At 40.8% G+C, this 22194-nt stretch overlaps 3 protein-coding genes across 7 annotated transcripts; 2 read left to right on the top strand and 1 right to left on the bottom strand.

The window, feature by feature from the left end:
* Positions 1 to 696: 696 nt before the first annotated feature.
* ppil1 (peptidylprolyl isomerase (cyclophilin)-like 1) lies at positions 697 to 2777 on the bottom strand. The gene is made up of 4 exons (XM_020101653.2): positions 2560 to 2777; positions 2169 to 2323; positions 1212 to 1280; positions 697 to 990 (listed from the first exon to the last, which is right to left on the bottom strand). The coding sequence occupies exons 1-4, from the start codon at positions 2613 to 2615 to the stop codon at positions 770 to 772; spliced, it is 501 nt and encodes a 166-aa protein (XP_019957212.1). The 5' UTR covers positions 2616 to 2777; the 3' UTR covers positions 697 to 769.
* Positions 2778 to 3111: 334 nt separating this feature from the next.
* Positions 3112 to 11353, top strand: eno1b (enolase 1b, (alpha)). 2 transcript variants are annotated; one of them, XM_020101732.2, is made up of 12 exons: positions 3112 to 3262; positions 4837 to 4931; positions 6134 to 6229; positions 6745 to 6803; positions 6900 to 6969; positions 7346 to 7479; positions 7570 to 7792; positions 8354 to 8551; positions 9627 to 9828; positions 10121 to 10229; positions 10554 to 10612; positions 11019 to 11353. In XM_020101732.2, exons 2-12 carry the CDS (start codon positions 4847 to 4849, stop codon positions 11080 to 11082), a joined length of 1299 nt encoding a protein of 432 aa, XP_019957291.1. In that variant the 5' UTR covers positions 3112 to 3262; positions 4837 to 4846; the 3' UTR covers positions 11083 to 11353. The 2 variants fall into 2 exon arrangements, with proteins under 2 accessions (XP_019957291.1, XP_069392437.1); XM_069536336.1 differs by having other exon boundaries at positions 3221 to 4702.
* A 987-nt stretch (positions 11354 to 12340) lies between these two features.
* On the top strand, positions 12341 to 22194 carry rereb (arginine-glutamic acid dipeptide (RE) repeats b). 4 transcript variants are annotated; one of them, XM_020101624.2, is made up of 17 exons: positions 12341 to 12762; positions 13598 to 13646; positions 14340 to 14464; positions 15067 to 15166; positions 15274 to 15372; positions 15589 to 15669; positions 15794 to 15947; positions 16054 to 16140; positions 16271 to 16464; positions 16719 to 16880; positions 17359 to 17460; positions 17692 to 18824; positions 19328 to 19532; positions 19627 to 20335; positions 20443 to 20580; positions 20663 to 20837; positions 21167 to 22194. In XM_020101624.2, exons 1-17 carry the CDS (start codon positions 12737 to 12739, stop codon positions 21198 to 21200), a joined length of 3573 nt encoding a protein of 1190 aa, XP_019957183.1. In that variant the 5' UTR covers positions 12341 to 12736; the 3' UTR covers positions 21201 to 22194. The 4 variants fall into 4 exon arrangements, with proteins under 4 accessions (XP_019957183.1, XP_019957187.1, XP_069392378.1 ...); XM_020101628.2 differs by having other exon boundaries at positions 12367 to 12762; positions 19627 to 20329; XM_069536277.1 differs by having other exon boundaries at positions 12367 to 12762; positions 19627 to 20329; positions 20663 to 20842.

Here is a 22194-nt window from a genome sequence, read left to right as displayed (position 1 = left end):
CCTGTACAACCTGTATCTAAAACCATAAACATACTCCAGAAGGTTTCGTGGAGGGTCCGCCTCCTTCCAGTTGTCACGCAACAGGGCCAAAGGGCCCCGAACAGTATGGCCGAATACAAGGTCGTTGGGACTAAACCCTATACTCTCCTGCACAACTTCCCTCGCGGCCAACAACAGCCACGGTAAACCCTCTTCAACTTGAATTACTGAAATAAACATCTATAAAATCTTAATCAGCATAATTTGAAATTGAATGTATGTATTTGATCCTCGCTACTATAAACTTCCACATTCAGTTCTTATTCAATTTCAATCATGGATGTATTGTATGACCTGGATACTGGACCATAAAAGGCGCTGTTCACTTCTGTAGGATTTGCTCGTCTAATGCATACGCAGAAAAGAGTTTCCAGGTGCTGCGATCCACTGAATATGAAGTATTAGGTCCATCAAGCACACACTGCCAAGTCAATTAAAAAAATGCAAACACTGAAAAAAGTTGTATTCCAGAGGAAATGATACATGGCAGAATAAGCAATGCTGTTTTATTAATCATTCCACAATATTTTCATGTCTCAGAAATTAAAGTGTACCAACCACTAAATTAGAGTAAGTGTATCTGCACTATTTTGCTCCACTGATTGTTTCCATGAGTTACCAGTGTCATTGTTCTGGAAAAAAATAAAATTCTTCATGTACAAGTTATAGATGTTTATTCTTATTTATTTATTCAAACAAAGCAGTAAAAAAAAAAAAAAAAAACATTTGCCTAACTGGGCAAAGTAGCTCGAATTATTTTGATATCATCCATTGGACGATCTTGACTGTTTGTCTCTACCATGCCGATGCGGCTCAGCAAGGACATCCCCTGATATAGTCGTCCAAAAATAGTGTGCTTTCCATCCAACCACTGGGTGGGTCCCAGAGTGAGGAAGAACTGGCTTCCATTGGTGTCAGGTCCGGCATTGGCCATCGCCAGAATACCTGCGCCTAACAGACACACAAATGAAATGAGACACTACACATTCTTTGACTCTATCTATTAACATCAGTTTAATCATAAGACAGTCACAATGTGTGTCAAGAAATGTTTGTGCCACAATAACAACAAATGTCCTAGAAAGGACATTTATTGACCAACCTTCTTCATAACTGCCACTTTCTGTTCAGTTGTTATTTTAAAACTGTGATTTTTGGACCTTGTTGCTCACCTGTGAACTTCAGATCTCGGTTCAGCTCATCTTCAAACTGTTTACCAAATATAGAGGCACCACCACGACCTGTTAAGAAAACCAGGATCACAAAAGAAAAGTGAATAAGAGACACTAGGGCTGCTACTGACTTCTATTTTTATTATCAATTCAATAACTCTCCATACACTGTTTCGTCAATTACATGGAAAGGAAAAATGAATGATGTATACAAATTTCGTGTTTTATCCAATCAGCAAACCCTAAAACGTTTTTAAAAAGAACATTTTAGAAGCTTGAGCCAGCAAGTGCCTGTTAGAGCAAAAGTACAGCATATGTTAGACCAGGAAGTTCACACTGACGTCTGGTTAAAAGGATTTTCGTGCATGGACAGAAAACATTGCCAAAAATATTTGAAAACCTGAACATGACTTCCATTTGAGTTTTTTACTATTTCATTCCAAAACCACAGACATTAATCTGCTGCTGTAACAGATGCCACACTCCAGGGACAGGTTTTAACAAGCAACCTGGCTGAATCAGGATTTGAAAAAAGAAGCTTCTTGCTGTGAGGCAGCAGGGCTGTACCATCATGCCACCCATTATATATTATATTATATAAAGTATGACAAATACCCCAACTTGCAGTCGTATGGTTTAAAGCAGATTGCATTCATCATTTATTTTGTACATGAAAATGCTTTATTCTCCACATTGTTGAATTGCACGCTGCCTGTGGACAAATGTCACATTTTAACATGTGACACGTTGTATTTGTGATTAACTACAAGTTATTGAAAGTGTTTGTGCCACTTAAACACTGATCTTAAATCAGTGTACTACAAATAAATTGATATTAACAGGGAATAAGAAGAGAAGAATTGAAGGATCTGTAAAGCAGTGGACCTGACTCAGACTCAAAGCCCAGTGGTGTCTACATATTGAGTTTATCCGTCAGTGTAGGTGATGTGAACCCACCTGTGCCTGTGGGGTCTCCACCCTGCACCATGAATTCTTTGATGATCCTGTGGAACTTGGTGTTGTTGTAGTAGCCTCTTCGGGCCAGCTCTGCGAAGTTTTTGCAGGTCTTTGGCGCATGTTTCCAGTAGAGCTCCACCACTAATGTCCCCATCCTGCAACGCACAGCCAGCGTGATTATCCACTAGCTTCTATATGTCACATATTCCAGATGAGGTGACGTGAGGCTTGACACAAAAACCAAAACAAAGCATTTTCTCCTGCAACAGCTGATCTCAGAAACGGGCTGCACAGGATGTAAAGTCATGAGAGAAATAAGGGGGGGGGGGCAAATCTATGAAGCTAACACCACAGAACAGCTAAGTGTTAGCATCCAGGGCTTCTTACTCACGTTGTCTCCAGAGCCACTGTGGGCGGCTGCCATGAGTCCGGAGGTATCCCCGACATGTTCGCTTCCAACTGGGACTTTCACTTCGTCTCTGAACGAACCTGTTGTTGAAACGAGATAAAAACGATGTGTCAGTGTCGCACATTCATCCAGCGACACGCAGGGACAGCTTCTTCTTCTACGGTTGCCGCTCATTTCCTCTGAAGCTTCTAGAAAGTAACGGGCGTCTGGCTGCCCCCTGCTGGACAAGACCGCGTGTGGGCATCACTTTATGGTGGGGATAGATAGATAGATAGATAGATAGATAGATAGATAGATAGATAGATAGATAGATAGATAGATAGATAGATAGATAGATAGATAGATAGATAGATAGATAGATAGATAGATAGAAAGATAGGTGGATGGATGGATGGATGAATATATAAATTGTGATTTGGCGCTATACAAATAAAACTGACTTGAAATGTATAAATGAAATTAATTTTAAAAAACAGCAGGTTAAAGCAGTTTTACATTCGCCACAGGCTTCACCTGTGTAGGGATCGTGCTCATATGATGTAGTTCACGTTAAAAACTGTAGAGGGCAGCAACAGAAACCAAGCCTCGAGTTTCTAACTAATAACTGTGAACAGAAGAAGAAACTCTCTCCAGCCTGTCAGCCACTGACATTTAAACCTTCAACTTGTCTGCGGTTAACATCAAGGTAGAGTTAGTTGTTTTATCCTGTCTCCATTGTTCCGATGAAAACATGTGAATAATTTTGTTTCCTCGTGTTTTTCAGTAGTCGACACGCTCTTGTGAAGTTCTGGTAAAGTTTAAACTTCTTCTGGGTTCAGTGGAGTTCAGTTCGGTTTAGCTAGCTGAGCCACGACCCCGGTTCATGCTAACGCTAAACACGGTGTGTTTGGAGTCTGGATTAAAGCTGGGAAAGTCCACACTCTGCTTTAATCTTTAATAAATCGCGTGTATTATTTGGTTCGAGATTCACTGTGCAAACATGTTTTAATAAGAATAGTAAGCGTGAGAGTTTACGCTATTTCATCATTTCCTTTACGTGGGTTTCTATCAAAAGATTCAAAAGTCTGAACACAGCCTGAAGTTGGACTATTTGTTCCAGTTGAGACTCGCATGGCTCCCAGTTAATGAATAAACATTTTTGGTTGAGTGTGTTTTACTTGAACATGTTGGACTTTGTTGGAACAGGAATTCATGTCCTTCTTCTCAGACTACAGAAGAGTGACTGGGTCCTTCTTTGCACCTAATGCTTTTGACAGAAACAAATCTACAAAGACACCTGGCTTTTAAAGGGGATGAGAGATGGCACCCAGATTTGTTTTTGCATTTTATTCCCTCAATACACCCATGCCTCTTGAACTATGCACCATTACTCTGACTCAGCAGAACTGCTGGAGACATTTTTCATGCGCCATGTTTTAGACCAGGGGTTTTCATATAGTGTGAGTCTGTGGGCCAACCCTCAGACAAAACTCGAAAAAAGGCAACTCAGTCATCTCCCTTAGTTTACTTGATGAGTTTTGCGTAATTCCTGGATGCCTATAGCGTCATCATTATGCTATTTGATCCCACAATTGAGCCAAAAAAGCCACATTTTGCTGTTTGATACACTTCAACAAATTCCAAGGTCTGGATTAAGGCATTTATTAGTTTTGGAATCTTGGATAGTGTGTAAGAAGTATGAAATCACAAATATTTAGAATAGTAAATGTTTGTTTGTTTGTCTCACATAACTCTGCGTTAGACCATACACTGTATGTGCTTTAGACCATGTGCTCATTGTGTTGGTTACTTAGTTAGTTGTGTGTCTGACAAACAAAAGGGAAGGAGTTCATGGAGAAGCATGTCCTGTGGCTAATGGCAGGGATTCAGTTTCTGTTGGATTAAATTCTGTAGTGACTCTGTGCTAAAAGATAAATTGTACTGGAAAGGCACAAACTAGTAGTAAGTGTAAGCTTAACCTTGCTTTGACAGATACGTCCATTTCTGTATTTACACTGTCATGTGATTAATCAGATGAAGAGTCTAATCCAATTAGGGTAGTAGCATGCCTGTTAGTACTCTAAGCTCTCAGCTTGGTCAGGATATCTTTGTGAGTAAGGTCCAAGGACAAAAGAGCAGATAATAGGTAAAACAGACGTTTTTCAGTAATAGCAACATTTTCTTGTACATTTGAGTTTGTTCTTGCATTATTCTTTTTTCTGAAACCCTAGTTGACAGATGAATCTCTGAATTATTTCAACTTGTCTGTCTCATCTCAAGGTCCTGCACGATGTCTATTGTCAAGATCCACGCTCGAGAGATCTTTGATTCTCGTGGAAACCCTACTGTAGAGGTCGACCTTTACACCGACAAAGGTAGGTCTAAATGTTCTATACAACTCAAAACTTTGTGTGAATTAAGGCAGTCAAAATGGTGGAGTGGATTTTAAAAAAGCCATAGTGATAATGTGAACCTATTTTCCATGTACTTCAATAATAAAATAGTTTTTTTACCAGCTATTCCCCTAAAGGTCATTATCTCTGCTGAGGAGTCTGCTTTGTCCGTCTGTTTGTTTGTGTTTATTTGTCATCAGGATTACACACAAGTGCTGAACAGATTTGTACCAAACCTGGTGAAGGGATTGGATATGGGCCAAGAAAGAACATATTACATTTTTCTCTTTTCTTAAGGATTATATATAAAGATTATAGATATGTATAGGTGGCAATTATTTTCAATGATAAGATATCGTGGAGAAATTCTGTTAAACAGAGTAAGTCAGAGGAAGTCACACCTGTGTGTGGTGTGATCTAAAGGTCTTTGTTCAAATGTGTGTGTGCAAGTTAGAGCATGTGAGTCCCTCCCTGTACATCTGTTGGCCCTCCAGGTCTACAGATGTGAGATGGTAAGATCATAAAAACATTAACTCGTCTGGACACCTACATTTTCATCCATTGTATGCACCTGCCCGACACAATGCTGTCAGACTACAAAATAAGTAATTTGTATACTGTCTGTCTATGGGCCACTCTCTGCTATGGTAATGATACTAGCCACACAGGCCCACTGAGTCTACTGAGTTTGAGACTGCGAGAATGAGAGTTGACAAAAAATAAGATTTAAGAACACACATCTCACACAGTCTCCAAAACTTGACAGGAGCACCCACCCAAGGATTAGACGTGACAGATCCACTTAACCAGTCTGCACGGCAGCTAGCTGGATTAGGTTTTGTTTTTTGGCTCTCCTGTGCACAGGGCAACTTTGTTCAGTTGTGTTTGGGGCATTTTCATTTGGCCTCACAACACCCATAGCCATGCACAGGCAACATCACAAAGGGAGGGGCAGTTGTGGCAAATGAAGGCTCTGATTTGGTCTGAAACGCTGGTGATATTGAGACATTCTTGTGGCTGTGAAGATCGTATGTATGATTAAATTGAGAGATTTTTGGGGGCTTTGATATACCTGAAAAAGATCTGGCATATTAAGAGTGCCATTCTTGTTTTAGTTGTTCATATCATATAATTGCTTGTTTTACAATGTTTCCTCAGTGATTTATAATATGTGCATCTCTCAGGCTTGTTTAGGGCCGCTGTACCAAGTGGAGCTTCAACTGGAATCTATGAAGCCTTGGAGCTCCGGGACAATGACAAGTCGCGCTACCTTGGGAAAGGTTTGTTTGTCAGCTATAGGTTTTTGTGTTGTACCACTAAATTTAATTACTACCCACAGTTCAATTTTTTCCATCTATATCTGTCATCTTTACTTTCTCTCTTTCCCTCTTCGACAGATGTGAAAGGGCTAGTGAGTTTCCGTTGCCTGTCTTTAATTAAAAACTAATATTTGTCCATTTGACAGTACATTACTGTCATTTAATTAAACAACTTGTCATTGAATGCCTTTAGGAGTTGATCAGATATGACACGCATGTCGACTTGTTTAAGCATGACCTCACCCCAGTATGTATGTTTAGCCTGTGGCTGATTTTCTATTTAATAAAATGTTGTTGAATTACAGTAAAAAGAAAAAAATGTGAAAGCATTTACAAAAAATCATCTATATTGCTGCATGGTTCACAATGTGCCAACATATGCATTAAAGAGCTGCATGTGTTGCTTAATATATCGCTTCAATATTGTCTGTCATGATTTACGTTCTGGAAGAATAATTATAATCTGTCGGTCACAGGCGTCTCAAAGGCCGTAGAAAACATAAACTCATCCATTGCACCTGCACTTGTTGGTCAAGTAAGAAAATAATTTTCATTCTTTTTACTTTAAGAAATTTAGTTTTAGATTTTTTGTTGTTGTTTATTCTTAACTTGTTCTTTCCCATCTCCTCAGAAAGTATCTGTGGTTGAGCAGGAGAAAATTGACCAAATGATGATTGACATGGATGGAACAGAGAACAAATGTAAGCATACAGCTTTGTCCTTTTATTCTATAATAACCATTTCAAAAACAAATTTTCACTTGTTGAGAAGAACGACAGCAGGTATCAACAATCATGTAGCAAAATGGCTGTAAAGCCAATATTACTGTCAGTTTCAAGTAAATAAAATCTCATATTAACACTAATAGAATAGATTATGAAAGACTTGAACTTTACTACTGAACTTTCCTGTTCCTTAATTTTCATTATACAGAGTAAATGCAGCATTGGTTTGGCTATTTAGCTGCATATGAAGTTTTTTTTTCCAATGAGGTGTTCTGTGCTGGAACTAAGAAGTTTCTGAATCAATTAAAAAACTGTGCACAGGCTAAAAGTGAACTATATTTTTTCTTTACAGCCAAATTTGGAGCAAATGCGATCCTGGGTGTGTCTCTGGCTGTTTGCAAAGCTGGTGCAGCAGAGAAAGGAGTCCCCCTGTATCGTCACATTGCTGAGCTTGCAGGAAACCCTGAGGTTATCTTGCCTGTGCCGGTGAGGATCTGTGCACCAAAATAAATTCTCCTTTACCGTCATTAGTCATTCACCTGCCACTCTCATTTTTACCCTCTCCGCCTCCACCAGGCCTTCAATGTGATCAACGGCGGCTCTCATGCAGGAAACAAGCTAGCCATGCAGGAATTCATGATCCTGCCCGTTGGTGCGAGCACCTTCAAAGAAGCCATGCGCATTGGAGCCGAGGTCTACCACAATCTCAAAAATGTCATCAAGAAGAAATATGGCCAGGATGCCACCAATGTGGGCGATGAAGGTGGTTTTGCCCCAAACATCTTGGAAAACAAGGAAGGTAAATATTGTAGCTACTTGTTTATTGAATGTCACTCTGGGAATTTCACTTGTTATAATCGTAACTCAGAATACTATGAGAAATCAACATAAATGTTGAAAAACATCAAATCTCTTTTAAGAAAGTGGGGGGGAAAGTTCCTCGATCTGACCCTTGGTCGGGTTCGTCACTAAAATGTAATGGTTTCTTCCCTCATCCATACCACAACCTTCCACCAAGTGTAATGGTAATCCATCCAGTGGTTTTTGTGTAGTGCTGCTTATTAAGAGACAAACACACATCACCTCTATGGGGAGGTAATGAATCATTTTCTGTTTCAGCAATTAATAACACTATGTTGTAGTAAGATACTATTTGTCCAAAAATAGTATTGAATTGGCTTGCGTTTCAGTTTTTTCCATGGTTCTTATTTTTCTGGTCTAGCCAGACAATGTAGAGATTGTGTAGACAGTGTTATCCATGTACAGTATCTGTAGTGCATTGTTTTCTGAGGTGCTTCATGCAAATCTTGATGCTTTGGTAAATAATATTCTGCAACGCATTCATTGTTTAAACCTGTAGCGCTGGAGTTGGTGAAGGAGGCCATTGCCAAAGCAGGATACACAGATGAGGTTGTGATTGGTATGGATGTGGCAGCATCTGAATTCTACCGGGATGGAAAATACGACCTGGACTTCAAGTCTGCTGATGACCCGAACCGTTACATCACCCCTGACGAGCTGGCTGATCTCTACAAGAGCTTTGTGAAGGATTATCCAGGTAACCTTCTGACGCTCTCTCTTTTTACACATCATTCAACACAAGGAGAGCAACACACACAATGAAGTAACGATGTACACACCAACGTTGTCACATGAAGGTTGATTATCAGGCTGTTTGGTAAATATATGGGATACCTCTCATCTGCTCACTCTCTAAGAGGCCAGGCGAGTTGATGTGGGCTTTTGTCAACAATTGTTTGAGCCATCAAATATCTGTTTCATCCTTATAAAGCTTTCAAGAACAGCAGTCCTTTTTTTTTCTGAAATACATATTTGACTTTTCAAACAAATGACAAAAAGCACATCTTCAGCTGTCAAGAGAGTCTTAAATGGGAATCCGACAGAAAAGATAAATGAAGGAGAAAAAAATGTTAAGACGTCTAATTTTTGAAGTAAGTAAAATACAATCACTGTCAACTATAGATTACACACATTTGTACACTGAATAATGATTGATCTATAACAAACAATTGTGGATTTCAAAAGGAACTTAAAGTCAAATGACTGTTTATGACAACAAACACAATGAACAATGATTAAATGGTGAGGTTCATGATCCCTCTTAGAATTTCAGCATATTACTGGTTTATTATAACTTTGGTCTCATTTTCATTTGCTGTGGATCATTCCTATCAGTAATAATAATGTACGATCTAACTTCAGACACTCACACCCGAAAGGTAACACATGTAGTCCTATGGTTATACATGTTTTGAATAAACCATCAGGTTAGTCAAATTTACTTTAAATTATTAAATAATTATTCATCTGTTCATTTAACATTAATTATGATATAGTCCATGGCCAGAAATCAAGCCTTGGACAATGCACCTTAACCATCAGGCCACTGAGGCCCTTGTGACCTGAGGCCTTCAGACCTTGTTTTCATGAAATAATGAATAAAATACAACTTAAACAATATTTTTTTCTTTTACACTTTGATTAAACCTGTCCTTAAAATGTCCTTTTGGAGGAGACTGATCATTTTACTGGAACAGCTAGATGAGTTTCAGTTTTAGCTTTACTGATCATCACTTATCCATGAAATGAGCAATGCATATTTTCCTTTACAGTGGTTTCCATTGAGGATCCCTTTGACCAGGACGACTGGGCTGCCTGGACCAACTTCACAGGGAGCACGGACATCCAGGTCGTTGGAGACGATCTGACTGTTACCAACCCCAGTCGCATCAGCAAGGCTGTGGATGAGAAATCCTGCAACTGTCTGCTGCTGAAAGTCAATCAGATCGGCACAGTCACCGAGTCTATGAAAGCGTAAGATTTCAAACAGTCACAGCAGTTTCTTGTATGTAGGCCAGAAGAATTAGAATATCTAGGCCACCCTGTAGTGACCTACCGTTGTTTCTGAAGTCTCAGATTTATTAAATGGTCTCTCTGAGTCAGATGTTTCTGGATGTTTCTTCTAGGTTTGAGAAATCAGCTAAAATTGTAGTTTAGTAGGAAGCATAAGAAAGAGAAACCAAGTGGCTGTTAAATCAGATTATAAGGATTATCTGATCATTTAGAAGTTGAAGTGACCTCTCAGTAATCTCTTTGGTCCCCACAGCTGTAAGATGGCACAGGAGAATGGCTGGGGTGTGATGGTCAGCCATCGCTCTGGTGAAACTGAGGACACCTTCATCGCAGATTTGGTGGTCGGCCTTTGCACTGGACAGGTACGTTGATAAATCTAAAAATTGTTGTGTGAGTGTGTCTTTTGGGATCATTGCACCTTTCATGGCTTAGATTGAAATTAATTCTGCCATCATGAAGGTTATAATGTTTAGTTTTTGTTAAGTATTGATTCAGTTGTCTGGTTATGTTGGAGGCTGTACCTCCTTGATAATAGTTGAAGTGTATCTTATAAAATAGCAAGAGTACTTTTTTCATCTGCATAAGATAAAGAATACTAGCAGAAATGGCTAAAATGCAACATCAATTTGTGACATCACTTTTATAATATGAAAATAACTTTAAATTATTTTATATAATCTTTACAGATCAAGACTGGGGCACCTTGTCGCTCTGAGCGTTTGGCAAAATACAACCAGATTCTTAGGTAAGTAATTCTCTCTTTTAAAACTTTAAAATTCAACTTTGCCTCCAGCATTGTGTAGTGTGTGAAATAAAATATCACAGTTCTTTGCTAAACTGCAACTACTTGTGCTGGAATGATTAAATATTCAAATATGTCTATTATATATGTGTAGCATATTCATTGTTTCCTCTGTTTTGGATTTTGCATTAGTCTTACTTTGCTGTATCATTTTCATGTAATTTCCAGGTACGTAGCTCTCAGCTTTGGTGAACTTCAGTAATGACAGTTGGGACTTATCTTATTTAAAAGATTGTAAATCAACAACATGATTAATTAACCTGGGAGAAATGTATTTTGTTAAAAAGAAAAAAAAGTAAAAAAGGTAAATGTGTGAGAGGAAACTAATTTTGGATTTTTTTTTCTGTAGAATTGAAGAGGAGTTGGGGGACAAGGCCAAATTTGCTGGAAAAAAATTCAGAAAACCTTTGTAAATGGATGAAGCATTTACTTCACATACAAATGGATACACACAAGCAAAACACAGTGAATAGTGATCAATAGTAACTAATGTAAACTAATGTGCTGACTGTGGTTTATAGACAGAACAAACTGTAGTTGTAGTTGTGACACTTCACACTCTTTGACTGTATTTTGATTTCTTTTTTAATGTGGAATAAATAAAATTTAATTACAGCACTTAATAATTGTCCTGACAAAGCTGCACTTGGAGAAACGGTTAATAAAAATGTTTTCTTCCGCAAATAATCTGTTGTGGTGTTTTTATATTTGTTGTTTTACTGTGGTGGTAGTAAATGCCTTTTATATTGATGTTATTTAAATAGATAATTGTGTGAAACAAAACAGCGTTTCAACTTAATTATCAGGCAGACGAATTGATCTTAATTTAGTGTCACGATGCAACACTATCACACTCATAGCTTAACGATAGATTGTTTGTTTGGTATCTTTTTGTGACTGCAATTGCAAGATAAATTTGAATGTAAATGAATCAATATATTTTAATTGCCAAAAACAATAACAATAGTATTATGAACTACTAATACAACAATAAAATAATACAGAAAACATGAATAATTAAAACATTTTTATCCATCAGCTGATATAATGATAATAGAATAAGTTACACTTTTTGTTCAACATGTGGAGATAATATATATTTTTTAATCTGTAGCTAATTATTATATTATTGTTAAACTTGTACCTGCTACATCATCTGATATTCTGAATTATCATTACTATCATAATTATTAGCAAGCATGTAGTTGCACCAACATATTTATTGAGATTTTGTCAACATTATTTATTATTATTATGTTAAGCTCCTTGTGTCTGCTAAATCACAGATCATCATTATTGTTATGAGGTTCAGTTCCCCCACCATGTTGTTAAGATCTGTTAATACACTTTTTTGCTTTTGAGATAATGTGAACATAATTATGTGTTATTATGATTATTATTATTTTAAGCTCCTTGTGGTGTCTGCTAAATCACAGCATCCATTATTATCATAAGGCTTCAGTTGCATGTATTATTGATATTCAATTACTATTATTATTAATATGTATTATTAGTATTGTTTATTATTGAGTACTGTCACGTTGAGCTCCTCTTCGTGTCTGATAAATCACATTATCTGGCTGCATTCACGCTGCAGATCAAATGTGATGATCAAGTCCTGGTCACAGACACAGTGGGGCGGGTGTCGGTGGTGGGGCGGTGTCATGTCTTACATAATGACGCTGTTGATGAAGCTCAGAGCCACAAACACTGTGGTGTCGCCTTCATGGAGGCTGAGCAGCAGCGGTGATCGCAGCAGCGGTGATCGCAGCCTCCACCTCTGAGCCGAGAGCCCGGCGCTCAGCGGCGGCATCAGCGGCGGCAGCTCCCGGTGCCTCCGGTCCGCGGCACATGCTCAGTTCCACCCAGACAACTTTGACGGCTTTAGCTGTGGCTGCTGAGGTCATCGCGCTGGAAGAGGAGGAAAAAAAAAAAAAAAAACTACACTGACTCCCTCCACTACACCGCCTCCATTTTGAATAGCCATGTAATAGGGGATTCGCACAGTTTGTGTGTGTGTCGCCCACTGCGCCGCGTAGTGTCAACAAACCTCAGTCCGACATCGACATGGACGACCTGTTCAGCCCGCGGAGGTAAACTCACCCACTCGCCGTCTGCTTCTTCACACATGTCGGCTGCTTTTTTTTTTACGTGGAATGCGCGTGTTGGTGTTTTAGCAGCGTCGCTCGGAGGAATGTGTGTGTGAGAAACAGTGTCAGCGGTCACGAAGTTCGAGTCTGGCTAACGAGCTAGCCAAATAACGGCGTAATGTTGCCGTGGCGTTAGCAGCTAGCAGCTCCTCGCAGAAACATGGTTTCGCGGCGGATCCGCCGAAGCGATCGCGTATTTCTGTGTCAATGTGCAGCTTTAACCAGCGCCCGTGCAGCTGATTCGCCGCCTGCATCGTTTAATAGAATGTAGTCGCTTGTGTTTGTTTCCGTGTGTCAGCGACATGTCGTGCATTGCTAGCGTCGCTGCATGTTATCGATTGCGTGTATTTAGCTCTGGTGGTTGTGTCACACAGCCGCTGTCAGCATGTCACAGCTGCCCGGGGGAGCTCGCACCGCTCGCGTAATGGAGACCATGAAAATTTGCAGCTCATGTATGATTGATTGACAGTCCGTGGTCGTGGCGAGCGTCGGATTTCATTCATGTAATATAAGGAAACGTCGCAGGTCCGAGCTGGGATTGGCTGAGAGCCGCGGAGGGGGCGGGATGTTGTTGTGCGGCGGCTGCTCCCACAACACGTATGGATTATTTACAGACTGCACACCATGATTACACTGTTACTGACAGGTAGTGTGCAGCGGTCAGACCTGAGCTGTGTGAACACAACTCACTTTGCTTTGCCTGGACTGTAAACACTGTGCAGACGCCTGATGCCAAAGCACACTGACATTTAATGATCCCTATGTATTTGTATTTCAGGAGCCTGAACAGCACACAGGGCGAGATAAGAGTGGGGCCAAGTCATCAGGTAAACTCAGTCACCAGCCCGGGGATCAATAAAGTGTCTCTGATTTCTGAAACTCTGGGAGAGCTGAAATATTCAGGTCATATTTGGAAACAGATTTCTATATACAATATATTTGTTATTGATTCATACCTAGAGTTGGGCGATAAGACAATTTTAATTACTATTGCAATGTCACAAAATGAGGCAAATTTGCAGAACTTTTATCTTAGATTTATAAAAAGTTTTGTCATCCTCTGCTCCTTAACAGGAGTTTAAACCCACAAGCTCCACTCAAAAAAGAAAAAAACAGAAATGTGACATTTATTATGACAATTATCAGTATCGACTGATTTGAACGTTTTGATCTTTATATAATTTTGCCCATGTTGCCCAGTCCTATTCATACTTCTAAACTTGTAGTTAGCTTTCATTTACAGATGTTAACCTGCTTTTGAATCGCCTGTTCAGTGTAGTGCTGCAAATATCAGTTATATCCCTTATCAGTTAATCTTTAGATCGTTTCCTTAAATAATCAATTATTTGTTTTGTGCATAAAATGTCAGATGGTTGTGGAAAATGCAAACTGTAATTTTGGAGATAAGTACTTGGATTTTTGTACCATAATTGTACCTTGTTAAACTTGCAGTAAATGGGGAACACAGTTCCACTGAGGGGGAGTAAATGTTTACGAGCTCCTGTGTCCTCCTCTCTCAGGCCAAGCTTCCAGAGCTGCAGCCACAGCCTGCTCCTGGTCTACAGGCTCAGACTGACGGTGAGGAGCTCATGTGGACGCCAGGGGTCAATGACTGTGACCTCCTCATGTACCTCAGAGCTGCAAGGTCAGTGTCTATGCTTTGAAGTTTCTGGCACTTGGACAAACTGTGAAGTAGAACTGCAGCAGTGGACCAAAAAGTTTTTTTCATAATATCAAATTTACATGAATTTAGAATAAACTGTTACAGTAGACTTTATCATTTTGAACAAGAAGATGCAGCTGCTATTTAAAGCTTTCAGCTAAATGATTGCCCTTTATTATGTTGTTATGTAACAGGATTATAGAGTTGCCGTTTGACACGGTTGTCAGAAATAATGTTCCAAATGGGGAAATACATGCAAAACAATCCCAGCTTTGGTCTGACCATGTGAATGCCTGTGTGGTTTAGCTCCTGTCTCAGCCACAGTACTTTTAAATCAGTCGATTTAAACTCATTTGTTGTGTCTTTTTTCATATAGATTTTATTCAGGCCCTTTTAACAGTCTTGTTTCTAATGTCATCATTTGTGTTAATAAAAATGCACCAGTGGCTCCACTATAACAAGTTTTGTGGTTCCATGTTGACCTGATATCTTAAACGCCACATTAGTGACAAATCATTTCACAATTTCTTCTTCAGCCTCTGGAAAATATAAAATTCAGAAGTTTGTTTTGTTTATTTTTCAAGGAGCATGGCAGCGTTTGCAGGGATGTGTGATGGTGGATCCACAGAGGACGGATGTTTAGCAGCCTCCCGTGATGATACCACACTCAACGCTCTCAACATGGTGAGAATTGTATTGGATTGATTTACATTTGTAATTTTCCTGTCTGTTCCTACAACAATATTATCTTGCAAATTAAAAAAACGACCATTTGTCTCTCTCACTTCTAGCTGCATGCCAGTCACTACGATGCTGCGAAAGCTCTGCAGCGTCTGGTGAAGAAGCCTCTGCCAAAGCTTATAGAGAAGTGCTGGTCGGAGGGTGATGTGGTGAGACGTCTTTTGCTTGTAACACAGCACTGAAGATCAATGCTGATAGTTTGTTTGTCTTGAACAAAGTTTGTGCAGGAAGATAAAATAGGTGGGAATCTGTGTTGTGTATTTTAAACGTACCTTTCAATAATGTTATCTGTACTAGAGTCTTTTGATTTACAGTGTTCTGTCATTTATTCATACCCACACCTCTCCCTCCTTTTTTTTCTGCAGAAACATTTCATTAAAGGCCTGAGACAGTATGGAAAGAATTTCTTCCGCATCAGGAAAGACTACCTACCCAGCAAAAAGACTGTAATTATCACTTTGCTTGTGCAAACAGACCAGTTTTTATTGCATGCAGTGATTCATGGCCACCGTACTCTTGATCAGAAGCATAAAACATATTATTCTAAAAGTCTGTGGTTTTATTTATCAGGGAGAGCTGATCACTTTCTATTACCACTGGAAGAAGACTCCTGAGGCTGCAGGAACAAGAGCATATCGACAGCAACGTCGGCAGCCGTCCTCTCGCAAGGCAAAGACTCGCTCTGCAGCAGCTTCGGTTAACACCCAATCTCGAAATTATTCAGGTGAGCATTTTCTTAAAGTTTGTCAGAAATATTTTGCCGCTTATTGAGTTCATATTTGTGTGATCAGGAGATGTATCAGAATCCAAGTTGATCTCTTCTTTTGCAGTGGATGTGAGTTCTGCCAGCGAGGACGATCTTGATAGTGAAGACAGTGAACAGGACATTAAGACCTGCAGCCACTGTGGCACAACAAGTGAGTACATGTCTGTATTTGTGATTCATAAGATTGGGGTGCGTGCAGTATATTTTATATTTGTGTTTGGCAGTGATGTTACGTGAGACAGTTTGTGAAACTTGTACCTCAAGCCACTTTTCTCTAACAGGTTCTAAAGATTGGCACCAAGGTGGAAAAGATAATAACCCTCTGCTGTGCACGACTTGTCGTTCATATGAAAACAAGCACGGATGTCTTCCGCCAGCTCCAAAATCTGCAGGCGGTTCATTCATGTTTAAACCTGTCAAAGAGGAAGAGGAGCACAGCAAGCATGGCATGAGGACTCGGCGAAGCAGAGCACCTGTAAGCCTGAGGCTGACAGATCTGTCATTCTACTTTTATTGCGAGTAATTGATGTACAAGTACATTTTTGTTTGTATGCCATTTTGTTGTCAAAAAAAAATCCTTATCATCATCACATCATTATAATATACAAAAGAATCAGATTTTAAAATGTTGTAGCACAGAAAATAAATAGGTTTTGAATAACAGGAAGTATATTTTCTTGCCAACAGTAGATTTAATTATATTTCACAATATGAATGATCTTTTTATAGCAACTGTCGTCTTTAAGAAGTGGCCACAGGAGGCTCACAGGCTCCCCCACCAGTGAGGATCAGCAATCCAGTAACCAGCCGTCCCCCAGCGGAGTGACTTCCATCGCTCTGAGATCATCATCCACAGACAACAAGAATGAATCCACTAGGAGGACAAACAAGGTAAACAACAATCCTTCACCCTGTGTTTCATTATCTTTTCAGAACTTTTATTGAATTATTGTCGTGTCCATTTGGTTGAATGGTAATGGAGATATTAGGAATTCACAGTGGCTGCTTTGTGATTATGCTGCAGTATGTGCAGACAGTTGCAGATTAAATGATCCCAACAGTCTCATAACCACCTGACAAAGTGCAGGTTTTACAGTTGGTTGATATGTAAACAACTTTGTAGACAGGAGTCATTTGTGCATTCACAGTTATAAAACTGAATTTGATAAAGTGTAAACAAAATAATTTTAATTGTAATTTTGCACTGTTTGGAGATTACAGTTGCAAGTGTATCACTGTGATGTTGTAGATATTTAGAAGAGGCATTAACATTTAGATTTAGAAAAAAACGAACAAACGCAAGTGTTTGTGTCAGTCATCTTCTGTTAATAATTAATTCTGCTGTATAAATATCATGCTGTATCCACAGAAAATAAAAGAGGAGGTGACGTCACCAAAGACAACAAAACGTGTACGAGAGAGTCCTGCTCAGGAGCCTGAAAAAGTTACACCCAAAAGGCAGAAGGCGCAGGTGAGAGGAGGGAAAACCTATTAGGAACTTATTACAACTTATTGTGTCAGATATTGTTCGGATAAAAACATCTTCAAAGCTCTTATATTGTGCAGCAAGGGCCTTAAACTTCCTATTTTGTGAACTTGTTTAATAAAATCCATCAGTCTATAATTCCTGTTTCTATAAAAAAATAACATATTGTAGGCCTGAATTGGGCGCAACATGATCTTTGTTGGTTTGTTCTTCCAGGATCCACAGGGCTCCCGGTCAGAGGGAGAGGCCGAGGTAGAGGAGGAAAGCTCCTCAGAAAGCCGCAGCGCTCAGGAGGATGGCAGTAGTGACACCAAAGACATTGATCAGGACAACCGCAGCTCCTCTCCCAGCATCCCCAGCCCCCAGCAGGGCAACGAGAGCGACTCGGACTCGTCTGCCCAGCCGAACGGTGTCCCATCAGAGCCTGTCGCCCCTGCTGCTGTGTTAGCTGATACACCAGTCCCACAGGCCCACCCCTCTCAGGGTCCCATCATTACTGCTCAGCCACCACAAACCACCTCCTCTTGTGATCCCGCTCAGAGCCCCCCTCCTCCATCTCCAGATGCTCCTCAGCCAGCTGCACCTGCCTCAGGGGGTCCAAACAGCCGACCACTGCCCGTCCCTCACCCCCTTCCTGGTCCGCTTCCTCTCTCGTCAGCTTTGGGTCAGGACTCTCCTCTTTATCCAGCATTTCAGGTCCCACCTGCTCTCAACTCTGTGCTGCCTCTGCAGTCACATGGACCATCGCCTCAGCCCCTCCAGAGACCCCCACCCTTCTTTCGGGAGTCGCAGCTCCCTCAGCCTCCTATGTCCGGGCCACAGATCAAGCCTCCTCCCACCACCCCGATTCCACCATCACACAAACAGCAACCACACCAGTCTGCTACACCTTTCCCCCAGATGCCCTCTAATCTTCCCCCTCCGCCTGCTCTAAAGCCCCTTAATTCTCTACCCAACCAGCATCCTCCAGGTGCTCCACCTCCCCCTCTTCAGCTCATGCCGCAGCCTTTGCCAATACAGTTAATTCCCGCCCAACTTCCAGTAATCTCTCAGGTGCAGCCCCACCCTGGAAAAAACACGACTCCCTCTCACCCACCTGCTGCGGCCTCGCACCCTCTCACCGCTGTAACACCTTCAGCCATTGGGCCCGCCCCAAGCCTCCAGCCATCCTTCATGCCTCTTCCTCTGAGACCCTCGCCGAGCAGCACAGCTGTGGCATCACATGTTCACATTAAAGAAGAGCCACTGGATGAGATGGAGGAGGCAGAGAGTCCACCATCTCCACCTCGGAGCCCCTCGCCAGAGCCCACCGTCATTAACATGGCAAGCCACGCCAGCCAGTCTGCACGGTACGACTGAAGACAAAACTATGCTATGAGAACATGCAATGCCTCATAGCCCTGTTTGATTTTTTAGAAAAAAGAAAGAAATACTTACCACAAGTGGCCTGACAACCAAACAAATCACTCAACCGAGTTATCGAAACTACTTATTAGTAGAAATTAACAACAATTTAACAACCAATCAGCTGATTGGCGATTTGTGTCCATAACTGAGGTGCAATTTGAGCTCTAATTGCTCTGTGACTATTTTCAGCTGCAGCTTTGGGTAAAAGTTTGAATATTGTCTTTCATTTCTCAATTATCGGTTTAGACAACTTGGTCAAACTGTGGACTTGTTAAAAACCTTTCTGATTAGCATATTTGTCAAAAAGTTCAAATAAAGGGACAAGTAAATATGAAATAACATTTTCTAACAAACATCATCATCTACTGTGAAGGCTCCTCCACCTTCATGTTGTTATTGTGTGTGAAGTTTGTGAGTCATGCTAATATCTACTTATTTCTTTCAGGTTCATTAAACACTTGGATCGTGGTTACAACTCCTGTGCACGAACCGACTTGTTCTTCACTCCACTTTCGTCTTCCAAATTGGCCAAGAAAAGGGAGGAGGCCGTGGAGAAGTCGAGGAGAGAAGCTGAACTCGGTGCTCGGCAAGAGCGTGAAAGAGAGAAGGAGCGAGAGAGAGAGCGAGAAAGAGAGGCTGACAGAAACGCTGTGAGTGCAACATTCATTTTAATGTCTCTATTCAAGTATCTTCTTTGTCATACAAAGCACATGGAGTCATCTCACACGCTGTCTTTGCCTACAGAGAGCCAGCAGCTCCTCCCATGACAGTCGAATGAGTGAGGCCCAGATGACGGTTCAGGGCCACGGACGCCCCTCCTTTGAGCAGCCATCCACCACTGTCGCTGCTGTGCCGCCATATATTGGCCCTGACACACCTGCTCTGCGCACCCTGAGTGAATATGCCCGACCACACGTCATGTCCCCCTCCAACCGCAACCACCCTTTCTATGTGTCCCTGAGCCCAGGTGACCCCCTGCTGGCCTACCACATGCCCGGTCTGTACAGCGCTGAACCCAGCCTGAGAGAGCGTGAGCTGAGGAACCTCCGAGAGAGAGAGCTCCGCGAGAGGATGAAGCCCGGCTTTGAGGTTAAGCCCCCAGACATGGAAACCTTGCATCCCTCTGCCAACCCCATGGAGCACTTTGCCAGACATGGAGCCCTGGGTCTTCCCCACATACCAGGGCCTCCCCACCCCTTCGCAACCTTCCATCCCGGCCTGAACCATCTGGAGCGGGAGAGGATGGCACTAGCAGGACCTCAGATGCGCCCAGAGCTGACTTACGCCGAGCGACTCACTGCGGAGCGGCTTCATGCGGAGAGGATGGCGTCTGTGGCAACTGACCCTGCTGTCAGGCTGCAGATGCTCAATGTGACGCCGCATCATCATCAGCACTCTCACATTCACTCTCACCTGCACCTGCACCAACAGGACCCCCTCGGTCAAGGTGAAGGTGGATGAAGGATTTTATTGATCTTCACATAATAATTAATAAGCAGTAATTCATATGGTGGTGGGAAGCTGACCTGTATTTACTATATGTACTATTTCTTCACACAGGTTCAAGTCCTCATCCTCTGGACCCTCTATCAACAGGACCACGTTTGGCCCGATTCCCCTTCCCTGGTGGCCCCATCCCCAACCCTCTACTCAACGACCTTCCTCATGATCACGAAATGTTGCGCCATCCGTTGTTTGGTTTGTAATCTTGTACTCACAGCCTGCAATTTGAGACTCAACAGAGTCCAGCTTTTTCTAATTTGCTTATTTTCTTCCACAGGAGCTGCATATCCACGAGAGCTGCAGGGCCCGATTCCTCAGATGTCTGCCGCTCACCAGCTCCAAGCCATGCATGCTCAGTCTGCAGAGCTGCAGAGGATGGCTATGGAGCAGCAGTGGCTGCATGGGCATCACCTACATGGAGGCCCTCTACCAAGTCAGGAGGATTACTACAGGTGAGGTATTTAAGTGTCAAAAAAGTTTTTTTGTTTGATTATATTGTTTAGAACCGGAGTTGGTATTAAATATACAATAAAGTAGATTATAAGACAACCTTTCCCAACAGTTTTAGAAAAAACTGATTGTGCTTTCTTTGTCAGTAAAGTTTCTTGAAAGAAATATATAATAAAAGAAAACAGTCATCTTTATACTGTGTTTTTTGGTTATTCTGTGGTCGGAGCCATTGTAAACAACATCACCGTCGACATAGCTTGATTATACTCTTGTAAACTATGTGACAACCAACTACACAACACGTCTAATCACTGTTTCTTTTTTCCCAAAGCCGTCTGAAGAAAGAAGGTGACAAGCCATCGTGAGTGTCAGGTGGTGCATGCCCTGAAACCCTACACTATAACCCAGTAGAATACTGTGTACCTTCGAGACTGTAAGAGAATATTTGTGTGTCAATTTATTCTGTTTTAATATATTTTAGAGAAATACGTTGTGGACCTTTTATGTGCATTCCTCGTTCGGCACTTAATGGGACTGTTAAAGTCTGTCGGAGGTTTTCATATCACTTAAGAATTTATACTAGTTTTATTATCAAAATAATGAACAGTCTCACTCATTGCTGTGAGATTTAGTCACAGATTTTCTCTAACAAACTGTAAAACTGTTTGATATGCAGTTATTTGAATTTGCTAAACACAGCTCTTATAAAGGATATGAAAACAGACTGACTTTGGTGTTTAAGTTTAAATAATACTGTACCTATGATGATGATTTTTATGTGATTTCCTTGTACAGAATGACATTTAAATCCGTGTTTGAATGACCTAGCATGATTCAGTCTTCAGTTTTCACCAAACTAGAGTAGCAAGTTGCATTGTGGTGTTTAGACTCTGAAAGTATAGTAGAGGTTGGTTTTACTCTTAAATCTGCTAAATATTTGTCTAAATCCTAAAGTTTTATATATCGAGATATCTTTTCACAGTATAACCGAAGCTTTTATCCGCTCATTTTTGAGATTGTAAATATCACACGTCAACAATATTCTATATGAACGAGTACTATTAATATAGCAGTAGACGCAAACACTCGACCCCCTGATTCAGCACGATAGCAGTAATTCATAAGCTAAAACAATATATAGTGTTATAAGGTGAGATAATTATTAATTGGACCATGATCTGTCAGTACAGACATTTTATCATTATGTATCTATTTCATTTTGATGAAAATTAGAGAAACTCAAACTTTTTAATGGTATTTTAAAAAGAACTGCCTCCAAATCCAATATTTATGTCATATAGTATGAAAGTGTATCCATTGCATATTTATTTCAATAAATATTTCTGCAGTGACACCTTA

This window comes from Paralichthys olivaceus, chromosome 2, assembly GCF_024713975.1.
Source record: "Paralichthys olivaceus isolate ysfri-2021 chromosome 2, ASM2471397v2, whole genome shotgun sequence".
NCBI classification, from domain to species: Eukaryota; Metazoa; Chordata; class Actinopteri; order Pleuronectiformes; family Paralichthyidae; genus Paralichthys; species Paralichthys olivaceus.
This window is presented reverse-complemented; position numbering and strand designations above follow the sequence as displayed.

Bases quoted from the DNA above. Each gene is read 5' to 3' on its own strand.
- eno1b (XM_020101732.2), top strand. From the start codon at position 4,847: ATGTCTATTGTCAAGATCCACGCTCGAGAGATCTTTGATTCTCGTGGA. The intron at 4,932-6,133 runs GTAGGTCTAAAT...TGCATCTCTCAG, and splicing joins CGACCTTTACACCGACAAAG to GCTTGTTTAGGGCCGCTGTA. The intron at 7,793-8,353 runs GTAAATATTGTA...TTAAACCTGTAG, and splicing joins CATCTTGGAAAACAAGGAAG to CGCTGGAGTTGGTGAAGGAG.
- rereb (XM_020101624.2), top strand. From the start codon at position 12,737: ATGGACGACCTGTTCAGCCCGCGGAG. The intron at 15,373-15,588 runs GTGAGACGTCTT...TTTTTTCTGCAG, and splicing joins GCTGGTCGGAGGGTGATGTG to AAACATTTCATTAAAGGCCT. The intron at 16,465-16,718 runs GTAAGCCTGAGG...ATCTTTTTATAG, and splicing joins CTCGGCGAAGCAGAGCACCT to CAACTGTCGTCTTTAAGAAG.
- ppil1 (XM_020101653.2), bottom strand. From the start codon at position 2,615: ATGTCGGGGATACCTCCGGACTCATGGCAGCCGCCCACAGTGGCTCTG. The intron at 2,324-2,559 runs GTGAGTAAGAAG...TGTGCGTTGCAG, and splicing joins ACAGTGGCTCTGGAGACAAC to GATGGGGACATTAGTGGTGG. The intron at 991-1,211 runs GTGAGCAACAAG...TGTGTCTGTTAG, and splicing joins CCGAGATCTGAAGTTCACAG to GCGCAGGTATTCTGGCGATG.